We start from the raw sequence: 21,210 nt of genomic DNA, 5'->3' as shown, positions 1-21,210 counted from the left end.
CCCAGCCATTCCTAGTTATAGCAGATCCCAAAATCTAGCCTAAAGCCCTTCATTTGATAAGACGTAGCCTTTGGAACTTATTTAGAGCTTATCAAGGAAATCTGTTTCTCTCAGATGCTGACTCCATTTTTATCACATTCATATATGCAAATATATGCATGTGTGTGATGTGGTGTGCATCCATGGTGTTCCAGATTGCAAAGCAAGATGTATTCTATTGCCATCTGTATGGCAGTTGTCTGGTGCCAAGTGGGCAATTCTCTTTATGTCTCTCCCTGAGTGATCATAATCACTCCTCCCTCAGCAGCGGACATCTGCTGATAAGAGGCTATTGAAGTCACCACATGGCTGATAAGAACTAGAACATCCCATTGTGAGATGCTCTACCCAGAGGGAGGAGCCAAGCATTCCTACCCAGATATAACCTGGAAGATTCTGACACACCAACACAGCTCTTCTCCACTGGACTCCCCAGAGGAACAGCAGCTGCTTCTACTTCCACGGATCTGCGGAGGAAGAATACACCCCTTTCCTACAGGACTGCCCTGCTCCAACAGAACCACGCCTGACACTCCAGGAGGACTGCAGCCCCTTTTCCAACTGGACTGCTACCAACACCCTGATCCACAGGGTGTCAGGTTGTGTTCTGACTCTGTCAGTGTTGTTCTAGTATACTGCATTTTTTTCCTTCCGTATTAAAGAACTGTTATTTCCTGCTCCCATACTTTTTGCCTGAGAGCCCCTTAATTTAAAATTCATGGCAATTAGGAGGGGTGGGGAGGGTTTGCATTCTCCATTTCAGGGGAGGCTCCTGTCTCCTTTAGCAGGCACCTGTCTTTCCAAACCAAGACATGTGGGCATAGTATTTGCAACGATAATAAATGTGAATCTGATTTATATGAAAGAAAAACAGCAGATGAGATGGAGCAACCTGGGAAAAACCCAGGAGATGAGACAAATGTGCTTCCTTTAAGAGTGGGTTACTGAAGAGCTCTTGGGATAGGAGATGGGATATGCCTGGGGAAGTGAGTCCCTAGACCGGCAGTTACAGCAATGAAAGAACACTTGAGGAGCATGGACAGAACCAGGGGGCACAGGTATTGTGCTGAGCACTGGCTTTTCCAGCTTTTTTTCTTCAAAGGTGCTCCACCTCCAGTTATCCCACGCCCTGGATTCAGGTGGAAACAAGTTTGGGAACTGCACTAGTAAGCAACAAAATCTTGGAGAAAAGAACACAGAAATAGGCAGCAGAGATCCTTCATTTTAAACCCTCCTGCCATAACAGGTAGAGGTTTAGGAATCTCCTGAGCCACAGCTTCCGCTGCACTAACCTAGGAATAACAGAACAATATGCTTTACTGCTCTCACCTCTAGGAAGAGGCAGTCTTTAGCTAGGACAACTCAGGTGTATATTTAGAAAGATCAGTGGAGCTATGCTGACTTACTGTGCAGAATATCATTTAGGCTGTAGTAGCATCCAAAAGCTCCAATTAGGAGGAGAGTTCCATCCTGTCAGGCACCAGATGAATACCCAGAGTCAAGCATGTGCTATTCCAGGGAGAGAGGCCAGGCTGCCTTCATATGCTTCTAATTGGGCTCTCCTTGAAACTCATCCTGATTCTTGCAGATTGCAGCTGTTTGTTTACTTCACTGGACTGGAACATGAGAATTACTTCAGTGTATCCCTTGTGGAATGTAGGCCTTGCCAATAGACTAAAGGATGGAACCCAGGGCCTAATGGTAAGTTATAAAACATACCTTCGTCCTCTAGGCTCCAAATATTTGACAGGATCATCAATTTCTGTCTATCATAAATAAAATTGATCTCAGCCCTGTAGGCTCAATAAACAGGACATTCCTGTTTCAGACATCTTGAATTGCTTATGGGAAGTTAATAGCTCCATCCAGATCTTTGAGGTGACATTCTGACCCTCCTCTCCTTTTGGGGAGGAAACCATGGAAAGAGAATAAAAAGAAGAGATGATGTACATCCATTTTCCTCATTTTTTATTCTGCCTATGGAATGAATTGAAATCAGCCCTTTCTGAAACAGCCTTTTCTAGTGCTTTTTTCATTGGGATATTAACATGTCATTTTAAACTCCTTATCTAATTGTCTTCAACAATGCATAAATTCTGAGCACCTAAATATAACATGAGGTCCATAATGTCACTTCTAACTAACAACTCTATGGATCATTAAGCTCATCATAGACATCTTTTTTTTTTTTTTAAAAAAAAAAAACACCTGTTTTGAGGCTGATAAAAGAACAAAAGTCAAGGTCCCAAGTTCAAATAAATTCTACCCCGTAGACAGCAAGCAGAAGATTCTCTTGGGGACAGTGGGAATTAAAACCAGCTGTTGCCTTTCTTCAGGAACAGGGATGTTAGGTAAGGCACAAGGGAAAGGAGGCCACATAAAACACTTGTAATATTTCAGCCCCATCAGAGCTGTACCTGGGAAGGCTTTTAGTGGCAAGGATCTGATTCTGTCAGCTCTTTGTTACATAGTGGATTTATTCCACAGCTGAAGACCTTCAAAATAAGAAAACCATGCAAAGGAAAAGCAGATTGACTTTTTGGCAGGAAGTCAATGTGCAAATACTAATGAAATAATCTCAGTAAGCAGTCAGACTCTTCAAAGGTTAACAGCAACACAGTGAAGAACTTCAGCATTTAAGTTATTAACAATTCTGTCTTCAAGTATTCTGACAGCTTCTGTGCTCTAAATTAAAGGTTTTTAAAAAATGATCAAGATTTGATGAATGAACAGTCAGGGCCTCTACATCTCTCTCTCTGTGACTCTTCAGACAAAGAGATTGTCTTGTTCCTATGGGAGCTACCAATCCAATTCCTAACTATTTAGGACCAGAACCAAAAGCAATTAGGAAAGTGGACTGTCATCAAGGCTCTTTCTCATTTGTTTCTGGCAAAGTACAATATGGAACACCCAATCTCAGTGCTATCTTCCATTACCTGCATTCTCCTGAATTATCTGTATCTCGTTCTTTTGTCTGTTTCTCCACTCTTCTACTTCAGCCTTCACAACCAAATACTCTTCGTTTCTCAGTAAGGGGGATCCCTCACTGATCTCCCTATGTCCTACTTCTCTCCTAACTCAGAATTCAGGGTTGGGGTGCAAGCAATGACAGACAATAGTGAGGAGAAAATTACGCTCAGGAATGAAAGTTGATCACCTCAAACTGCCTAAGCTTTGAAATACCTTCGGTAAAAGTCACTTGCTGCCCCACAGTCCAATTTTGGTAGAGTGAAAGTTAGTGGTGACAACTTCAGTGGATTTCCTGGGATCAGAAGCAAGACTCCTGGAAGAACTAAACACAGCTTAAGTATTCCAGCTACTCAGTGGAGCACCTTCAATTTTCATTTTTACTACTTGAAATTATGGAGCACTGATACATTTTCTATATTGCGCCTTTAAGAAACAGGATCTATCCTGTTGCACTCCTGACAAAAACCCTATCACTGGCATGTCAATAATTAACAATTAGTATCAATTAATTCTGTATCAATACTGCTTAGGGACACAATTTCTATTAACTATATATGAAGGAACACTTTATTCCACTCTTCACTATCCCACTCTTCATTTTATTGATGCTGGGGACTTAAAAAAATCTCTTATTTTCTTGTTGCTACTTTAGATGGCTCCTTCATATTGCAAATCTTCCTGAGTATATTATGAATTGCCAGGAAAAAATGTGCATATACGGTAGACAATCCTCTTGTCTATGCTCAGAAATTGTACTGGAGAGATTTAGATTGGTTTAATTGGATTCACTTCAGCATCTTCCAAACAAACAAAAAAACTAAATTAATACAAACCAGGCTAACTTCATCCTAGGACTGCCTATACAGTATTTTGTAGGCCTTTATTTGTTGTATTGCACTAAATAGTTTATTTAGTTGTTGTTTTGCGCTGAGTGATGGGAAATCTGAGTATGTTAGATTACGTGGATGGTTTTTCCCCTCTCCCATCACATGGTCCCTCCCTCACACACCCCCCTGTTATACACACCTGGTGGTCTGTCCCATGGGTACCTGTCCCTGCCCCCTTCCCCTTGGGTATAAAACTCCAGGCACGGGTGCCACGCCCTCTTTTCTACCTGGGTGGTCGTCGTCACCAGAAGTGTCCTGTCCCCAGCCAATAAACAGGATACTCGTTCCCACGTGGAGAAGAGCGCTTCTCGTCTTTTACTTTCGTCTACTCAAGTTCGTGTGGGCTCGAGTCTGAGCTAGCCAGATTTGGACTCATATCAAGCCCAGAAACCCGCAGATTACTGCATTTATTGAAACTGGTATTTTATTTAAAATACCTTTTTATTCGGCCTTTGCTTTCAGAACATTAGAAAACAGAAAAGCATAAACAACAAATGCAGAATTCTATGAGAGATTACTTGATTTTGACTCCTTGTTGTGCCTAGTTCAAACAAAGAAGGGTTGTTTTCTTTCTGTAAAAATGGTAGGGTAGAATTCATTTCCACTTAATGCAGTACTGCATTTGAGCTTCCTTATCCCTAACATGGGTCAACTATGAAATGAATGTGAACTTAATCCTAACTCTCCATGAATCATGGAATCAACAATAACTTAACCTTTCTGATACAGCACTTTACTAAAGAAAATAAAAGCTTCAGAGGAACAAGAAGGGAGCACCAAGTTTCTGGTTATATTGATGTGTTTGGGATTGCCAGTCAGACCCCATTAGTTCCAAATCAGAGCAATGAAGAAGACAAAATGAGAATTCTTATCTGCTAATTGGGTTTCTGCATCTCTCCCCATCAATTTAGAAACGTATGGAACGTGAATTCCACACTGGCATGAAGCCCTTTTGACTCACACAGTAGAGTGAGCCTCTTTGGCAAAGACACATCCAGGCTCAGACAGCCTCAATGGAACATCTCTGTATTTCATCTCCTCAGTGTCACAACTGGGGACAGAACAGCAAGAACTCAGCATTATAAAGTGACCTCAAGGCAAAGCAAAAGCAGGTCAGGTGACATGGAAATGGAGGTGGGCCACTAAAGGCTAAAGATACATATGTTTTATATATGTATATGTCCAGCAAGAAGTCATTTAGGCTAAAGGGAAGAGCTGTTGACTATGACACTGCCAAAGCACAAATACTGCAAGTATGGAAGAAACACAGACATTTTACTCAGGCTGTGAGAATTTTCTTTTGTTCTTTTATCAGTCCCAAAACAGGGTTTTTTTAAAAGATGTCTATGACAAGTTTAATGATCCCTTTCACAGACTTGTTTAGTTCTAAGTGGCAGTATGGATCTCATATCACATTTAGGGGCTCACCATTTCTGCATTGTTGAAGACAATTAGACAAGGTATTTAAAATAACATGTTAATACCCCAATAAAAAAAAGCACTAGAAAAGGCTATTTTAGAAAGGGCTGATTTGAGAGCAGAATCACTACTAGTGGCCACCAGGAAAATGGAAATTCATTTCAGATGCAGAACAAAAAAATGAGGGAGATGGATATACATACCTGGCTACGTTAGAATCATTTCACCAATGTATTTATAGTCTATAGCAACAGCTCAAAATCCACTGATAGTGAAAACTGTGTAGGAATAGCACAGTAAGTTCCAGGCTTCTAAGCAATCACTACAGTAACATAGTCTGTTTCCCAACATCTTTTGCAGTTCTTGGAGAGGTGTAGATGCAGATTTAATGAGCAATGCCTACCATCTGTTAATATTGCCTCTAAGAGCAACTGAGAAAAAAACCAGGAATACCAAAAGTGCACAAGATGGCAGAAGCTTTAGAAAAATGGACCATCAATAATTGGGTTTTCTATGCATGACTGCTATAAAAACAAATTCCCAAAAATGAGCAGACTACATGTTTATTTTGCAAGACCAGGCAATAAACATTCATGTTAACAGAGCTAGTGAGCATATGAGGCTCACCAAAATGCCTGGAAAAATGCCACATCCAAGGACCTGAACCCGCAGGATTCAAACTCTGGGCTCACTACTTTGTTAATGAACTAGAACAGCTTTTTTGAGTTATGCTGATTTACATAAAGTATTGCCTATACAAAAAAGTAAGATAGTATTTCCTCATAGCTGATAGGACAAAACCTTCATTTTCTTCATCTAGTCCTATACATTTCTTTTATTATTAATTTCTTCTTCATCATGAAAGCTTGCCAGAAATTCATTTAAGGACTTTGGGTTTACTTCTGCAGTCCCAGGTTCATTTAAACACAATATTAAATCTGTAGGGAAAGACATAACTGGAGGTCCATAGTTTGCATGATGAGGTATCTTTGGCCTACTTTATCCTACAAAGCTTTGTGACAAGAACAGATGTAAAAGCGCCTTGCAATCCTTAATCAAGACATACTATTAACTGAGATAACCAGAAGGCAAAAGAATAAGCCAAGTCACCAGGGTTCAGAAACAAAGATGGTTGCATGAGATAAAGGGTTTATTTTAATCCCAGGAATTCCCTGGCAGTGTTTAAGTCAATTATAATGTTAAAGGTACATTACCTTGCTGTATACTAGTATAAAGATGTAGAATACAATTGTAGTAATTTAATAATCATCAAATTTTACTAAGTACTGACCATTTGAATCAGAAATGCATTATTTTTCAGTGATTTTAATGGATTATTAATTTATGCAAGTTACAAAGAGAGATTACTTCAATTTTCCAAACAGATTATTCCAAGTACAGTTCAAACACAAAACTATACTTCTGTTTCATAACTTCTGCAGAGAAAACAAAGGCAAAAAACCCTTGCTTGTTTCAGCACAGAAAGACAGGAAACAAAAGCACATTCAGAGCAAGATATAATTAGGTGATAATTCAACTGTGTTTCCTATTAAGGAGACAGTCATACTGAAATTTATTTAAACACCAAGCCTTCTTGTTTAGACTGACATTATTTATTCAATCAAAACAAAAATAAAACACCACTTCTGTATGTCACACAGACATTGTGTATGCCCACACCACTCTGGCAGGCACCAGGTACTCAGCTCCTTTTATCAAAGGAAATAATTTTTCAAAGACTGTGTTTTGCATTCTTCTTGAACTAAAAATCAAATTCTTCTTTCTTTAATTTTACTTTTAGTATAGGGCATGGCACCAAACTGCAAACACATGAAAGCCAAAAAACAATCCAATTCTCAGTGTTTCATATAGAGGTGGTAAATAAAGTCCAAAACACACACACAAGGCACTCCATCCTTCTCCCTGCCCCATTCAAAGACATTCCTACAGATTAAATGCCCCTCAAACTCTCCCAGCCACAACCAGTCTGGTTTCTTCCACAGTCTATTCCCTCTGCCCTAACTTTTGTCTGACTCATGCTGTACTGATGAAGACCTATTAAAACTCTTATTTACAGACCCCTGCTGAAACCCCAAACCACTGCACTGTAGTGTCCAAAGTTACCTCATATCTCAGTAGACAGATTACTTGTTTCATTATTTTCTTCCTCTGTGTCTTTGGTGTTTTTAAAAATTTGTACATTGTTTTTTACCTGGAGATTTTTTTTTTAATACCTGCACAGAAATTAAGTACTGAAAATAAATCCAGACATTCTGTCTCACTGTGCTAGATCTCTGCTAAAAGCCCTGGGCCCTCACACTTCAAATACTCTGCTAGTTTAGAAAACTTAATTCTGCAAAAGCTTGAACAGCCATTTTGACTTTGGCCGCATCCTCAAATGTCAGTAAAACCCATATGTGGTGACAACCACCCCTGTTAATGGCAGACATACTGAAGGGACATAGGGGCTGTTTTAACAGTTAGGGAGAGTTGTACCACAAAGTAAAACCAACATTTAATTTCTGTACTTATTTTAGCTTCTACTAATGCCAGCTCATATGTAAACAATGTAACGCTTTCTTCATCCACATTTATTAGAAAGGGTACACACTCTTACTGTGTTATAGAATAGGGGAAATAAAAAAGCGTAAAGTTCACTTTCATTCAAGAATAGCCAAGATCAGTCTCAAAGAGCAATAAATAATAAGATACTGCTAACACCAAACATGAAGAAAGACAGTTAAAACCGTTACAAATCCATATCTCTCAGTTACTTAACAATCTATAGGTTCAGTCAATTTAAAAGATTTAGGAACAGAGGCTTAATGGATTAGTAACAACAGACCATTAATCTCTGCAGCCTCAATTTTAATCCAGCAATAACCAAAGTGATTGAAAATCATTCTGACACGTGACTAGTAAAGCTCCTGAGCATGGTCCTCTCCCATACCTTCATCCCCACTGCAGATGTCACAGCACATTTCTAATGGGCCTATTTACCAAGGGACCTCTGCTTAATGTTTAACTAAACTCTAGACAAACATTTATGACAGAGTCATTCCTCTGCACACTACCTCGCTGGACTAACAGCTGATTTTGAAGATTTTATTTTACATTACATTTCAGCCTATATTAGCAAAGCTCTCTTTCTTTCCTGGAAAAATATACAACATAAAATTGTCAAAAACAAATACTCATTTTCTACATAAGATTTTAAATAAACATGTAGGAATTGATGACTGTCATCCTAGGCAAATGCCAGGAGATTATTTCTGTACAGTTTATATAATATCAGTTAAAGTTACATCCAAAAAACTTGAGTTTTAAAAATAATGCACTAGTATTACATCATATACTCTGGTTTTAAATATAACAATGATTTATTTCAAAGATATTAACTTCTGGAGTATTTAGTGACTAGAATCAGTTCTTAAATGACCAGTAATGTGACAATATTAAATGATCCAGATACATTTCATCATTTAGTCCTCCACAACAGTTATCAGGATATCATTAAAGAAGCCATCTTGCAAAAAGGATTCAAATTCAGCTCTTGCTACCTGTGGCCTGAAATCTGAGCCACAAGTTCCTTTTCAGGAGCATTAAAAGTAAGATGCTGACTACCTTGTAGTCAGAAACACTCTTTTATTACTGCAAAGTAAATAAATCTTTAAAAACATAAAAACACAGCAGACACAGAAGGTCCCAGTTACACAGAGCAGGGAACTAAAAAGGTTCTGAGAGTTACTTGCTGCTGTTTGTGAAACATTAAGTAGCACCAAAGTAGGGCAAGGGCTGGAGGAGAGAAAGGAGAAAATCTGCAAGCTCTGTGCAAGCCGTTTAGTAGATATAATCCATATACATAAATATGATGTAAATCTATTGCAGAGACATCCAGGTGTTTTTATAAATAATACAAAACTTTTTTGTGTGTGGTAGAAATTGATTCATAATACTATAAATGAGCCTTACCTCATTTAAAACATGAGAAACTTTTCTGCTGACGCAGACTGAATATGCCACTAGCAGTGGAGAGGACATGTTTGCCTTGCTTGGTCCCAGACAGAGGAACAGATCCTCAAGTATTTTACATTTTCCCCCCGAAAAGTTTTCTCTCAGTCTGACTAAACTCTGCTTATCCAATCTAAACTCTGCCAGCTGCTTGCACAGAACTAGCGTGAGGTGTCCCAAACATCTCAGTAAGCACCACCTGCTCCACAGATCAGATCCCATTCCTTTGAATGTCCTCTTTATATCAGGACTTGAGGTCAAATCAAGAAAAAATTAAAATCTCTGCTGTAAAGAAAGTGGAACAGAAACTCACAAATAAAAACCATTGCATATTACAATTTACCTCTTGTAATTTCACTTTTTAGTCTTCTGGTTTGTGTTTACTATTGTGGAAGATGGTGTTTGTTTCTTTCAGGGCATCCATACAGTGAGAATTAACAAAATACAATCCAGTTTATATGAATTCTGATTGTACAGTTTCTCTTGCTATGTTCATCACCCTAGAAAAGCCTGCATCTTTGCTTTACCACATAAAGAACTGAGATTATTTTACCCAGATAAAAACCTATTTTCTGTACAACTCTAGCATTTAAAGAGAGATTATGAAAATTTTTGCTCATCTTAGCTGGGCTTTTCCTAAGATTTTGAATTATTCATGTATTACACCACTGCTACTCCTTGCTTCAGCAAAGCACTTCAGCACATCCTTACCTAAGTTGTCTTATACAATTACATGTTAAGACTTAGATTCAGCAGAACACTTAAGCATGTCTTTTAAGTTTTGCATTTTGCTGAATCTGGCTGTTATGTATCAAAATAAAATATAAAGAGGATGACTCGGGTTTTAGCTTTTATACTTATGCTATCTAATAAAATAAAGCATATTATTTATTACTGCATTTTCCATCCCGTTTCACAGTGAGCTAAATACCTGTGACTCTAGAGCAAAGGCACAATTACAGACTGGCAAAGATGAATTATTACCAATTTGAAGAGAGTGCTTGGGGGGCTGAAGATAAAAACTTATGCATCTGCAGATAACTTGAAATTCCAGTTGGAATTACTGCCACGCAGTACCCTCAGGATTGTCTGGGCAAGCAAGAGGAGACTGTGGAGCCCTTATAGATTACTTCGTTTTCTAGCAGGTACAAAAACCAGTATGACAATAAGATAATGCTTATAAATACGAATATGAACAAAATAATATCCCAAAACACCACAAATGTTGAATCCAGGTGATTATAATGCAAAATAAAAAAAGGGAGGGGTTAGACATGATAGGCAAAATGCCCTGGGGTGAGGTTTCACCCTCAAAACAAATTCTTGTATCCAAGAATTCCAGCAGTACAGAAAGGAACCTGTTGGGCTGCTGAAAGCAAATTTCAGAGAGAAAATTTGGGACCAAAATCTCTGGTGCCCTTTACAGTGTGTTGTCACCTACACCCACATTGAGGGGATGTGAAACACGAGGCAGCAAAGTGCTGCACTTGGAGGAGCCCACTCGTTACTCACAGCCCAAATAGAACCAGAAAAAGGCCAATGGAGTGAATCTTAGTAATTTAAACAGAATTTACATAACACACAGTTATGGAGAAACCTTATCTGGATCTGATTTTTTCCTTAATGTCATGCTAACTCCTGGAAACCAATTTAATTCTGATTTAATTCTTATATATACCATAAATGTATCTCACAATAATTTCACTGCATGTATGATGAGGAATTAAACAACTTTTAGTAGAAAGGCAAAGAAAGGAGGATCCAGCCCTTGAGGGGACACACTAGGGCCCTTCGGTGACCCTGCACTCACTGAGGGGATCCAGCCCCACACCCTGACCAGAAACACAGGCTAAGGGCAATCCTTGTGTTACAAGGCAGAAATAAGTGAAAATGGACTGCAACTACTCAAGGTCTTGCTGAGTTTCCCCGTGACATTTTACCTCAACTTCTCCATCTGTGAAAGTATGGCCAACACTGTGTATTCCTTGCAAACTGCTCCAAGTTCTGACACCAAAACTATTCTTAATTTTTTATTTTAAATGAAATGGAATGCACAGCTCTTTCATTCATACCTTTCATTCTTAGAAAAACCAAGACAAGCAGTCCTTTTCAGAGAACTCTCCTGTCAGTAAGTGTTTACACACACCCCAGAAGTAGGATTAAGACCAGCGCAGGGTCAGTTAAACTCCTTCTCTTTTCAGCAGTGGGGACAATCCTAGGGTCTCTCAAACACCTTTCTCTTCCAGCAGCAGCAGCCCTTTCCTTCCATAACTGCAACTTCCCACGTGGGAAATAGCACATCTCAACTCCAAGTAATGTGGCATTCCACTGATGTAGAAACAAAGAGCTCGTTCTGCATAAAATTTCACTCCCAGGAACACTACTGTGATCCTTTCTTACCAGCAGGTATAAATTTTCAGCACCACCTTTTTCCTGAAGTTTCTTTTCTCTGCCATGATGGCAAATGAAAGTTAATGCTTTTTCTAGCAGCCCAAGAATGTCAAATTGCCAAACAAACTTCAGCTGAGGCAGCAGGAACCCTTCTTGACCTGCTCCCTTAGCTACCCGAACACCATCCTACTGGGAATGGTAGGGTTTGCTGGAGGACATAGCCACTTCAACATCGCTTCAAACACTTGTTTTCCATGGTCACAAAAAAGACCCTTCACTGGCACTCATTATCTTTTTCTTTTAGCATTTATAATCCATAGGAGTCCTGCTGGCAAAGCAAAAAATCCTCTTAGGATTATTCCTGAAGCAGAACAGGGCTGTATAGTAGTTAACAGCAGGAAGGAACTTAAATTGGAAACAGCCCACAAAAATGACAAGAGGATGATTTTTCAGAAACCACGTTTCCCTCTAAATTCATCTACTCAAATGCTATTTCCAAAACATAGAGATGTCAACACATTTAGAGGGTAAAAAAAAGGATAACGTTGCTTAGCTGCCTCCTCCATGCATGTGCTTAGATGCCACTTTGGTTGACTCAGTGCACGATTCTTTCCATTCCATACTTAAAGCTTGACCAAGTTAAGGACTAATGATAAAGGGAGGGAAAAGGACTGTATACTTATTTTAGTATTTTTCTAAAAAGTACATCCTAATTAGCTATTTGTGGCTTACAGCTGCTGTGGTATTTTTCTGGCAACAATATCAGAAAAGTTAAAAACTGTGGGGCATTTAAGTTTAATGCTCTTTTTACTACAGAAATACAAATGTTACAGATTAATTAATTCAAAACAGAAATGTTTTCATGTGGAAACATACATCTGACAATGAAAGTATTTCTTTAGTTTTGACCACTGATTTCAGAATGCAATGTATGTGGAAACGGATCAACTTCCATTTTCCAAGATGAGTAAAAGTAAATTAAGTATTTTAGAGCTGTGATCCTGAAGAGCTTTACCTGGCAGTCTACAGGAGGACAGACCCCTGCCATCTAAAGCTTTCCTCATTGTTGACAGTTCAATTTTTGCAATTTTTAAGGCCCAAGTCTCAGTACCACCAAAGCCCTTTACAACATTTTTGGGAGTTGCAAGGACTTTTAGGGTGAATGTAAATATAGGTTACCTTTACTGCTACTGTCACCTGTTAAGCACTACATGACAAATTTTGACATATTGGCAAATTGGAAGTTTGCACTTATGAACACCCACGTGCATGAATGAGGCACTACATCACCAGAAAGGCACTACACAGGATATAGGTCTACCATGTTTCAGCCCTCTATTTTCAAGACAATAATAACTTACAATTTTATCTCCAAGAAATTCCATTAAAAAACCCTTGGCAGCTTTTAAACTATCAATGGTTAAAACCAGCAATAAAATACTCTACTACTTTGAATTCAACTGTAAATAGGTTTGGCTGTAAAGCCTCCCCTCTATCAAATGCCAGATTATTATCCTTTGAAAAAAATTATTTCCCATTTATTTACAAATAATGTTCCAATTCATTCACCACAGTGCAATTTTTGTTGCTAATTGTACTTTCTGATTGCATTACAATGGACATGCCGTCCCATTGTACAGTGTTGCCTCTAAACAAGTAAATTACAATTTGATCCCTACCTCCTATTCCTCCCAACATGGTGTGCAGAAAATATAAAAGCAAGACAGGAGCAAAATAACATTTATCACAGTATTTCGGTATTGTCCATAACTGACTGTCATCTAGTTTCATCTGCTGCTTGAGCTGGAAATGAGATAGTGATGGAACAGTTTTATATATTTCTCTATTAACAGCCCAGATGGGCCAATCATCCCCTTCAGTCTTTGCCATGTTAAGTTTAGTCATAAACAATCAGCAATGATGAAAACAGCAACAACCAAGAAAGAAAGTGATACTTTGACCAATAGCAACAGAGAAAAAAACAAACTTTTAGAGAAAGCAGGAATTCCTTGTTCATTCATATGCAAAGAATATTCAAAATGCAAATGGAAACCCATTTCAATCCTTGCTATATTTAAAATCTAGCTGTTGTAGAATTAAAAACTGAGAACTTTCCAAAAATGTTAAGGGCAAAACTTCCTGATAAGCCTCAGTTGCATTTTAAAGAGCATCTTTAAATTGAGAGCACTTAATTTGAGTGGGGTTTGATTCTTTATTCTAAAAATTTTATCTTGGAGGCTTGGTATCTAGTACAATTGGATTACAATGAGGCAACACAACAAAGTGAAGAGATTTGAAAACTGGATATCTACATCACTGAGACTTGAAAAGAAGTCTCAATAACCAGTTTCTTTCTACCAGATTATTGGATGGAAAACAGCTCAGCATAATATGTGCAAAAACTATTCATAAACATTCCCTTCTACTACCTTAACATAAAAATATGTGTGCTGTTCCAGCATTTTAGTGCCTATCTGGTCACGCTCTAGTTGTAAAACTAACAATAAAAATAAATAAAATGATAAAAAAATACAAAATATGAACAACAACAACAACAAAAGGTAAAAGCAGACATTTTTAGACTACAAAGGCTATTTCCATAGAATTTTCAAGCAGAAACATCTTCACACCTTTTGAGAAAGTGGAAAAAAAATCACTAAAGTGAGAAAGCATTCCAGAGCTGAGGAACTGAGAGTCTCTGGATTCAACCTATGGTCCCTCCATTCTGTGAGTGTGAGCAGACAGACTGAATCCATGTGGATTTTCAGTAACATCAACAAACTCCACACAGGCACGAAGGTTTGCCCACAGACATCAGGCTCTGGGGATGGTATCAAAACAGGAAAAAATACTGTAATGGGTAAAATTCTTAGTTACCAGAAACCCTATACATGTTACACATTCCTTTATGCCTAGTGCTCACTCTCGTGTGTGTGTGTGTGTGTGTGTGTGTGTATACATATATGTGTACGTGCTATGAATAATTCCTTTCCCTAGAATATGGCATATCTTACCTTAAAAACTGACAGAAAAAGCTATTTCTGTGACACTATTTGAGGATAATTAACACCGTTTCAACATTTTTGTCCTAACATAATGAACCATTCACTGTTCTAATGTTGGACATTAGAGCTTTGATATTCTTCTTATCTACAAGAATACTTCTGTTTGAATTATCTCAGGTTGTGTAATGCTATGAGGAGAAGAGTTATCAGACTTTACAGACCATGATTCCACAGGTAATTCCAGCCCTGGCATAATTTAGAGTTCCTATAGGGCATCTCTATGTTATGCCAGGTAATAAGAGCTCAGAGACTGCAGAAGTTGCAAGACAGAAAATAAGGAGCGATTGTGCTCCAAATCCACCTCTAGTCCTCAGTGCCAGGAGATGTCATATCAGATGCTCAATACACAGAGGAATTCCTGGATAGATGAGGGGCTTTTTACACCATCTCAGTTGTTCACCATACATGATTTATGGCACTTGTGTGCTGCCAAATAGGCCACAGAAGTTGCATCATAAAAGGGATTTGGCCCCATGTGCCTTGACAGCATGGCAAAGGATGAAAACACTTCCAAATAACAAGACAGCTTTCATCCATATTAGTTCCCAGAAGCCAAACCAAGAAGAGGTAGTATATCAATTCATAGGAAGGCACAAATATCTTGACCATGCAGGTTTTAGAAATCATTTTGTTGATGTATTAACAGAAAATGTACATGGAAATCTTCGTAACAACTTCACACAATAACTTCATTTTCTTATTTAACCAAGAATCCTGCAAAGTTTTGAAAACAACTTCCTAGTTTTTTTTCCTTGAAATTGATTTTTAATATTTAAATTCACAAAAAACCTCCCTTATGGCTCATACAAATTATTGTGTAGGCAAAAGTGACAGCCACCTGAGAACACTGATGCTAGTTCTTATTTGTTGGTATTATTACTCAGGAAGGAAATTCTGGATGTCATACAACAACTACTATCTTCTTTGTATGCAGACAGTGTAATTCCTGTGCCAGGAGTATCTGCATCTTCAAAGGAACAACATCTAGTGAGGGCTTAGTCCAGCATTCTGTCTACAGGACATCTTCATGTCCTTTGCTCTGTGCCCCTTCTATTCTGAACAGTATCATTAAAAAGACAAAACCTCAGAAGTCATAATACAAATAATGACTATTTTTCTCAGAAACTACAACTCAAAGGACTAAATATGACTTTGAAGGAAAGCAAGGGCTTTCATTTCTGTCTAAAGGACCGAAACGGTTTTTATGGTCCTTCAGCCTGTTTGTATTTCGCATTTGCATCCACAAGGAAACTAGATTCTCTTTTCAAACAAGCAATTCCAAGTAGCAGAAGCCTTAATTCAGTATGCCAAGAAAATAAAAATATTGCTCCCAAAGTTCACAGAAAAATTATTTCCCAAACACATGGAAGAGCCAGTAATAAAAAAAAACAAAAACAACAATTCCTAAATCTCAGTATAACTTCTTCCAAAACAATCAATCAATCTCTCATACACACAAGTAACTGACTCATTAAAAATTTAAGCATAAAATATTTTGAAAATATATATACACCTCTTTTTAGTCAATTACATTACTTTCCATATACTAAGTCTTCAAGAAATTCATGAATGTAAGACACCGAAGAGTCAACTGTATACCCTTCATCATTACTTATTCTAAATAAGAAACACAGCACAAGTGCTATATTCAGCATAATTTATACTTAAATGTTACATAAATACAGAGCAAAAGATACAACACTGAACCTGTGTTTATTAAGTGTATTAATAATGATTGAAGAACTTAACAGTGCTCAATTCAGTGAGTGACATTATCCCTTTGAAGAGTAGCCCCTAATAGGCCCTAATCCAAATAACCACTGGAATTAGCAGGAGGAAGATCACAGTTTTAAACAGACACTGAATTAAGCATTTGCTAATGTTCAGGAAAGATCCACGTACAGCAGACCTGTCTTGAGTCTTCACTGCTGAAACAACTGAATGAATAAGAAAGGAAAAAAAAAAAAAAGAAAATACTGCCACACTTTTTAATTCACATTCCAGTAATTTGCAGCACTAGTGCTCAACTAATGGGTTTTTTAAGTAACATGTTGAAAGAATGACCACTGCTGAAGTGCTAAAATATAATCTGCAATCCTGTGCTGAGGCAATCCCTTAACAGGCTTCATGACATCTCCTACTTGCACTGTTATCCAGACATTCCAGCTAGACAATTTGCTACAAAACCCAGTGTAAAAAGGATGGCAGAGGCAACATGCAGAGCATTTGTGCCACTCAGATATCTACAGATCTTAATCCTTTTTACTAAGATGACAGATAGTGAGGATTCCTGAAAAAAAACCCCAAAATCCCCAGGAAAAAGAAAAAAAGAAAACAAGACTGAAGCATGTATACATCCTCTGTGTGGTCAAAATTATCTGAAACCACAGCCTTAACCATGTGGCAGAAGCATCCCACCATTCACTTACTCCCTTTATTCCCTCCAAAAAAAAAAAAAAGAAGAAAGAAACAGAAAAAGCAAGCAGACACTGTATGTGTACAGTATCAGGTATTAGTGCTAGAGGGAGATGGAGAGCGATGGGAGCCCCTGCAGGACTGATCCCACTGGTTCAGAAGCGTGGGCTCCCCTGTCTGAAGAGGAAAGGAGAGCGGGAGCTCAAGGAACGCTGACAGCTAAATGCATGGCATAAGTAGCTGCACAGAATGGGACAGCTTCTTTCTGTCTCAGGATATTACTGTCAAAATGGCCAAGAGAGTGGTGAGCTGCAGTTTGCTATTCTCACTGTGGTACATTAAAAAGTACCTGATTTGAGGAGCACTGGACAGGTGGCACATCCCACTGAGCTAAACAGGTAAGTGTGAGATTTCAATGACAAGAGGCAGCAGGTTTTGCTGTTCTAAAAAGCAAGAGAGAATTTTTCTGATGGTACCCATGGGCAGGAGTGGAAGGTCAGCCTGGGGTGCTGGCAGTGTCACTCGGGTGCCTGGTGGCAGATGGTGCCAGTCTGTGGGGATAAAAGGAAGGCTGACGCACACTGTGGGCTGACAGCGATGTTATTTTCTCAGGAATAAAGGAGCTTTGGGGCAGGTGCAGACAGGACAAATTAATAGGGATGCTGAGCCCCCAATATTCGTGTGTGCCCAGCCCAGGGGTTGGAGAGATAGATAAACTGGGAGGTGCTGCAGGAAGCGCAGTGGGGCTCACAGCTTCCTGGGCAGATGCTGCAGGTGCTGCTGCCTGGGGGCTGTGGCTGGAACACAGCCCAGGCCAATCTCTGCATGGTCCCAGGAGAGCTCTGGAGCTGCCCCTCCCTATGGACATCCAGGCTGAACACTGAGATGGCCACCTGGACCCTGGATCTCCCTCCAGCAGCGCCTTGTTTGTGCTGCTTGTGTTCCCATTTCTGGACTTATGCAATGGCTAGAGGGCAGAGGCAGCCTGTGGGAAGTGGAGCAGTGGGAGATGCAGGCAGCCTGCACGCCCATGGGGTTCCCTGAAATGTCCCGAACTAGAAAACTGGCCACCTCACCACTTCTGCCTCCCACAACGTAATTATTCTAGCATGACCAACATGACAAATTAACAGGAGAGCTAGGGCTTTTGCCGTCAAAGAGAGTGTTTTCCTCAAGAATAAATTGTTCAAATCCTTTATGCTAGACAACTAGCCATGCCTATTCATTAATTGTACAAGCTCTGGTGACAACTGAAATGATCCGACTTTCTACATATTGAAAGGAGAGCAATCTTTGCAAGCTTAAAATAAAGCTGTAAATCCCAGCCAGCACAGTCTCCCTGAATGCGGCTTTTTTTTTTTTTTCTTTTTAAGAAAAAAAATAATTTTCATAGCACAGACACAGTAAAGCTCATTTTAAAAGCGGAGACACTTTACTGTTATCCCTCCCTTTGCAGAGCCTGAATTGTGGCACCAGAACATGACAACTCCATCAACAAACCACAAACCCTTCAGGATCTGCACATCAGCCAAGTTTAAGAGCTTAAAGAGATATGAAATTCTGGGATCATGGCAATGTTGCAAATAATTATCACAATCAGGTACACTGGGATTTATAAGCATCTCCTTTATCAGTACACCGTATTGCCTACTGCAACCAATGAATGATAATTAAGACACGCGTATTGGAATTAAGGGGGAGAGGGAAGCGATGAGAGTCGATTTCTGCCACAACCCACTCACAGTACATCATTCATGGATTTTTCAATTACAGTTTTGACCTGGGTTTAACTGTTCCTCTTGCCCCTTAATAAGGGGACACCTGGTAACTCTGTACAGTATCTGCCTCGTTCCCTTGCCCTTTCTGTGCTTGCTGCATACCTGAAATGCAGACGATGAAATTCGCTTGCAGAAGAAAAAGCACCTCCCAAACAATTTCCATCCTCCGAGTCTCATGCCAAGTGCATCCCTCGGCGAAAAAAAATAACAAAGATCAATATCGCAGTTTGAACGATCCCAGCAAATTTCCTTTCGGACTTGCAGACTGTATTCCCCAGATGTGCTGACAATACATGTCCGAGCTCTCTCTCCGCACGGCTCAAGTGAGATCCCTTCCCTTCCTTCGCCCTCCAAAAAAGACCACGAAGCCAACTGCCAACACCGGGTTCTTCCTCCTCGAGCGAGAAAAAATTCCACCAGATTTCCCAACACGACATAGACAACAAACCCCAACCGATCCGATATCCGGGGTGTCTCTATTCCAGGGGCGGTCAGGCGCAAATTAACCCCAAAACTCTTTGCACGTCTCAGCGGGGCAGTGCCGACATGCCGGGCAAGGAGGCGGCGGAGGGAGGGGGATTCCCCTCCTGTTGCTGCTGCTACAGAATGAGCAGAAAGAGATTAATACCGGCTGCAAGCCCCGCCATCCCCGCCGCGCTCGGAACGCGCAGCCCCGGCTCCCCGGCCCCGCCGCAATCCCGGCGCGCCGCGGCGGCTCCGCCACGCGACTGCAGGGGTCGGGCTTGCCCCGCGCACCGAGCGCCCTGCCCCGGGATGCACCCCCGCAGCCCCCCGCAAGTGAGAACGGAGCTGTACTGCAGCGGAGGAGGGCTGTGTGTGTGTGTGTGCGTGTGTGTGTGTGTGTGTGTGTGTGTGTATGTGTCCCCCATTGCGAACGGCACAAGTGCGGAGTCCGCATCAAGTGTGGCTTGTGCGCATCGCCGTGCGGCTTGTGCGCATCGCCCAGCGGCTTGGCTGAGGACGCCAGTATTTTAAAACTTATTTAAACAAGCAGGAAAAGAGATTCAGACCCAAACTTCTGTCGGGTTGGTGACGGAAGGGCACCAGGAGGCTCCAACCGTGAGTTAGCGAAGTGCCGGCGCTGCAGGGCACATCTGATAGCATTCCCCGGGTACAACAGCTCTGCACAGCTTCCCCTCCCTCCCCCCGGCCACAAAAAAAAAAAAAAAAAAAAAAAAAAAGGCAGCTCCAGTTTTTGGGGCAATCCCACACTTCCCCCCAGATATCCTCCTAGTTTTCATCTCTCCCAGCTCACCGGACGTGCCGCTCCAGCCTGCGGTCCCAAAAACAAATATCGAGGTCAAGCTGCGAGTCGTCGGCTGCCACCGCCTACCTCCACCTCAGCTGTCGGGAAGTACCACACCATAGCTGCTCGGAGCTCCCCCTGCTCCCCGGACCACGGCTACTCCGCCATGTCCCCGGGCTGCAGCCGGTACTGCGGGGGCCGCGAGCGGCAGCTGTGGGCACAGCGGGCTGGGGCGGCGGCGCGCACGGGCGCGGACTGGGGGGCGCGCTCCGCCGCGGAGGCGGTGCCTGCGCGGGCGGCGACGGCGGGGCCGCTCTGCGCCGGGACCGGGCCGGCCGGAGTGGGGGCGGAAGGGAAGGCGCGCCCGCCCGACCTCCCTCGGGCGCCCGGCTCGCCGGGCTGTCTTCTGCATTCCAGAGGATGTTGCTCACTTGTGTTTAAATGTGCGGCCAATTTTATTTTGCTCTTCCCCGCTACCCCAGGGGAAAAAAAAAAATTAAAAAGAGGCGCACCTGGCGCGGGGAGAGCCTGGTTCCCTGGCTGCGGATGGGGGAATTGGGAACAGCAAGGCAGCGCTGGCAGAAGCAGAGGGCCGTGGGCTGCGGTGGTGCGCGGGGCTGCCCCGGGCTGTCGTGGAAGAAGGGAGGGGACAGGGGCTCAGGGCAGGTGTGAGAAGGTGCAACCGCTTCGACTGGCGGATGCCTTCGATGATCACGGCAAGGCAGAGGGAAGGGGGAGGGAGAAAGATGCTTTGGGTATCAAACTGATCTCCCAGCTCTTGGCAGGTGTGCAGAGGTCATATTACAAACCCTCCACCGGGGGATGCATGCAGAATAGGTTGAAAACAGATTGGTTTGTAAACAGTCCTCAAACCTGGGCATACTTGGGGCAAACAAGGGCATACTTGTGAAATCCACCTTTGCGTGGATTCTAGCAAAAGGAGGATGCCTGGATCTCTGAATGGGGAA

General features: G+C 41.1%; 1 protein-coding gene across 1 annotated transcript in view; it reads right to left on the bottom strand.

Moving 5' to 3' along the window:
- Positions 1–19,138, bottom strand: part of CA10 (carbonic anhydrase 10) — a gene marked incomplete at both ends in the record, with an annotated part of 211,046 nt that extends 191,908 nt beyond the window's left edge. The window contains one exon of the mRNA XM_084218375.1: positions 19,078–19,138. Coding sequence (XP_084074501.1) covers positions 19,078–19,138 — 61 coding nt within the window. The remainder of the gene's footprint in view (positions 1–19,077) is intronic.
- Positions 19,139–21,210: the final 2,072 nt, after the last annotated feature.

Source organism: Fringilla coelebs, assembly GCF_963513975.1.
Source record: "Fringilla coelebs genome assembly, chromosome: 19".
In the NCBI taxonomy this organism is placed as follows: Eukaryota; Metazoa; Chordata; class Aves; order Passeriformes; family Fringillidae; genus Fringilla; species Fringilla coelebs.
Note: the sequence above shows the minus strand (reverse complement) of the source record. Positions and strands in the feature narration are given on the sequence as shown.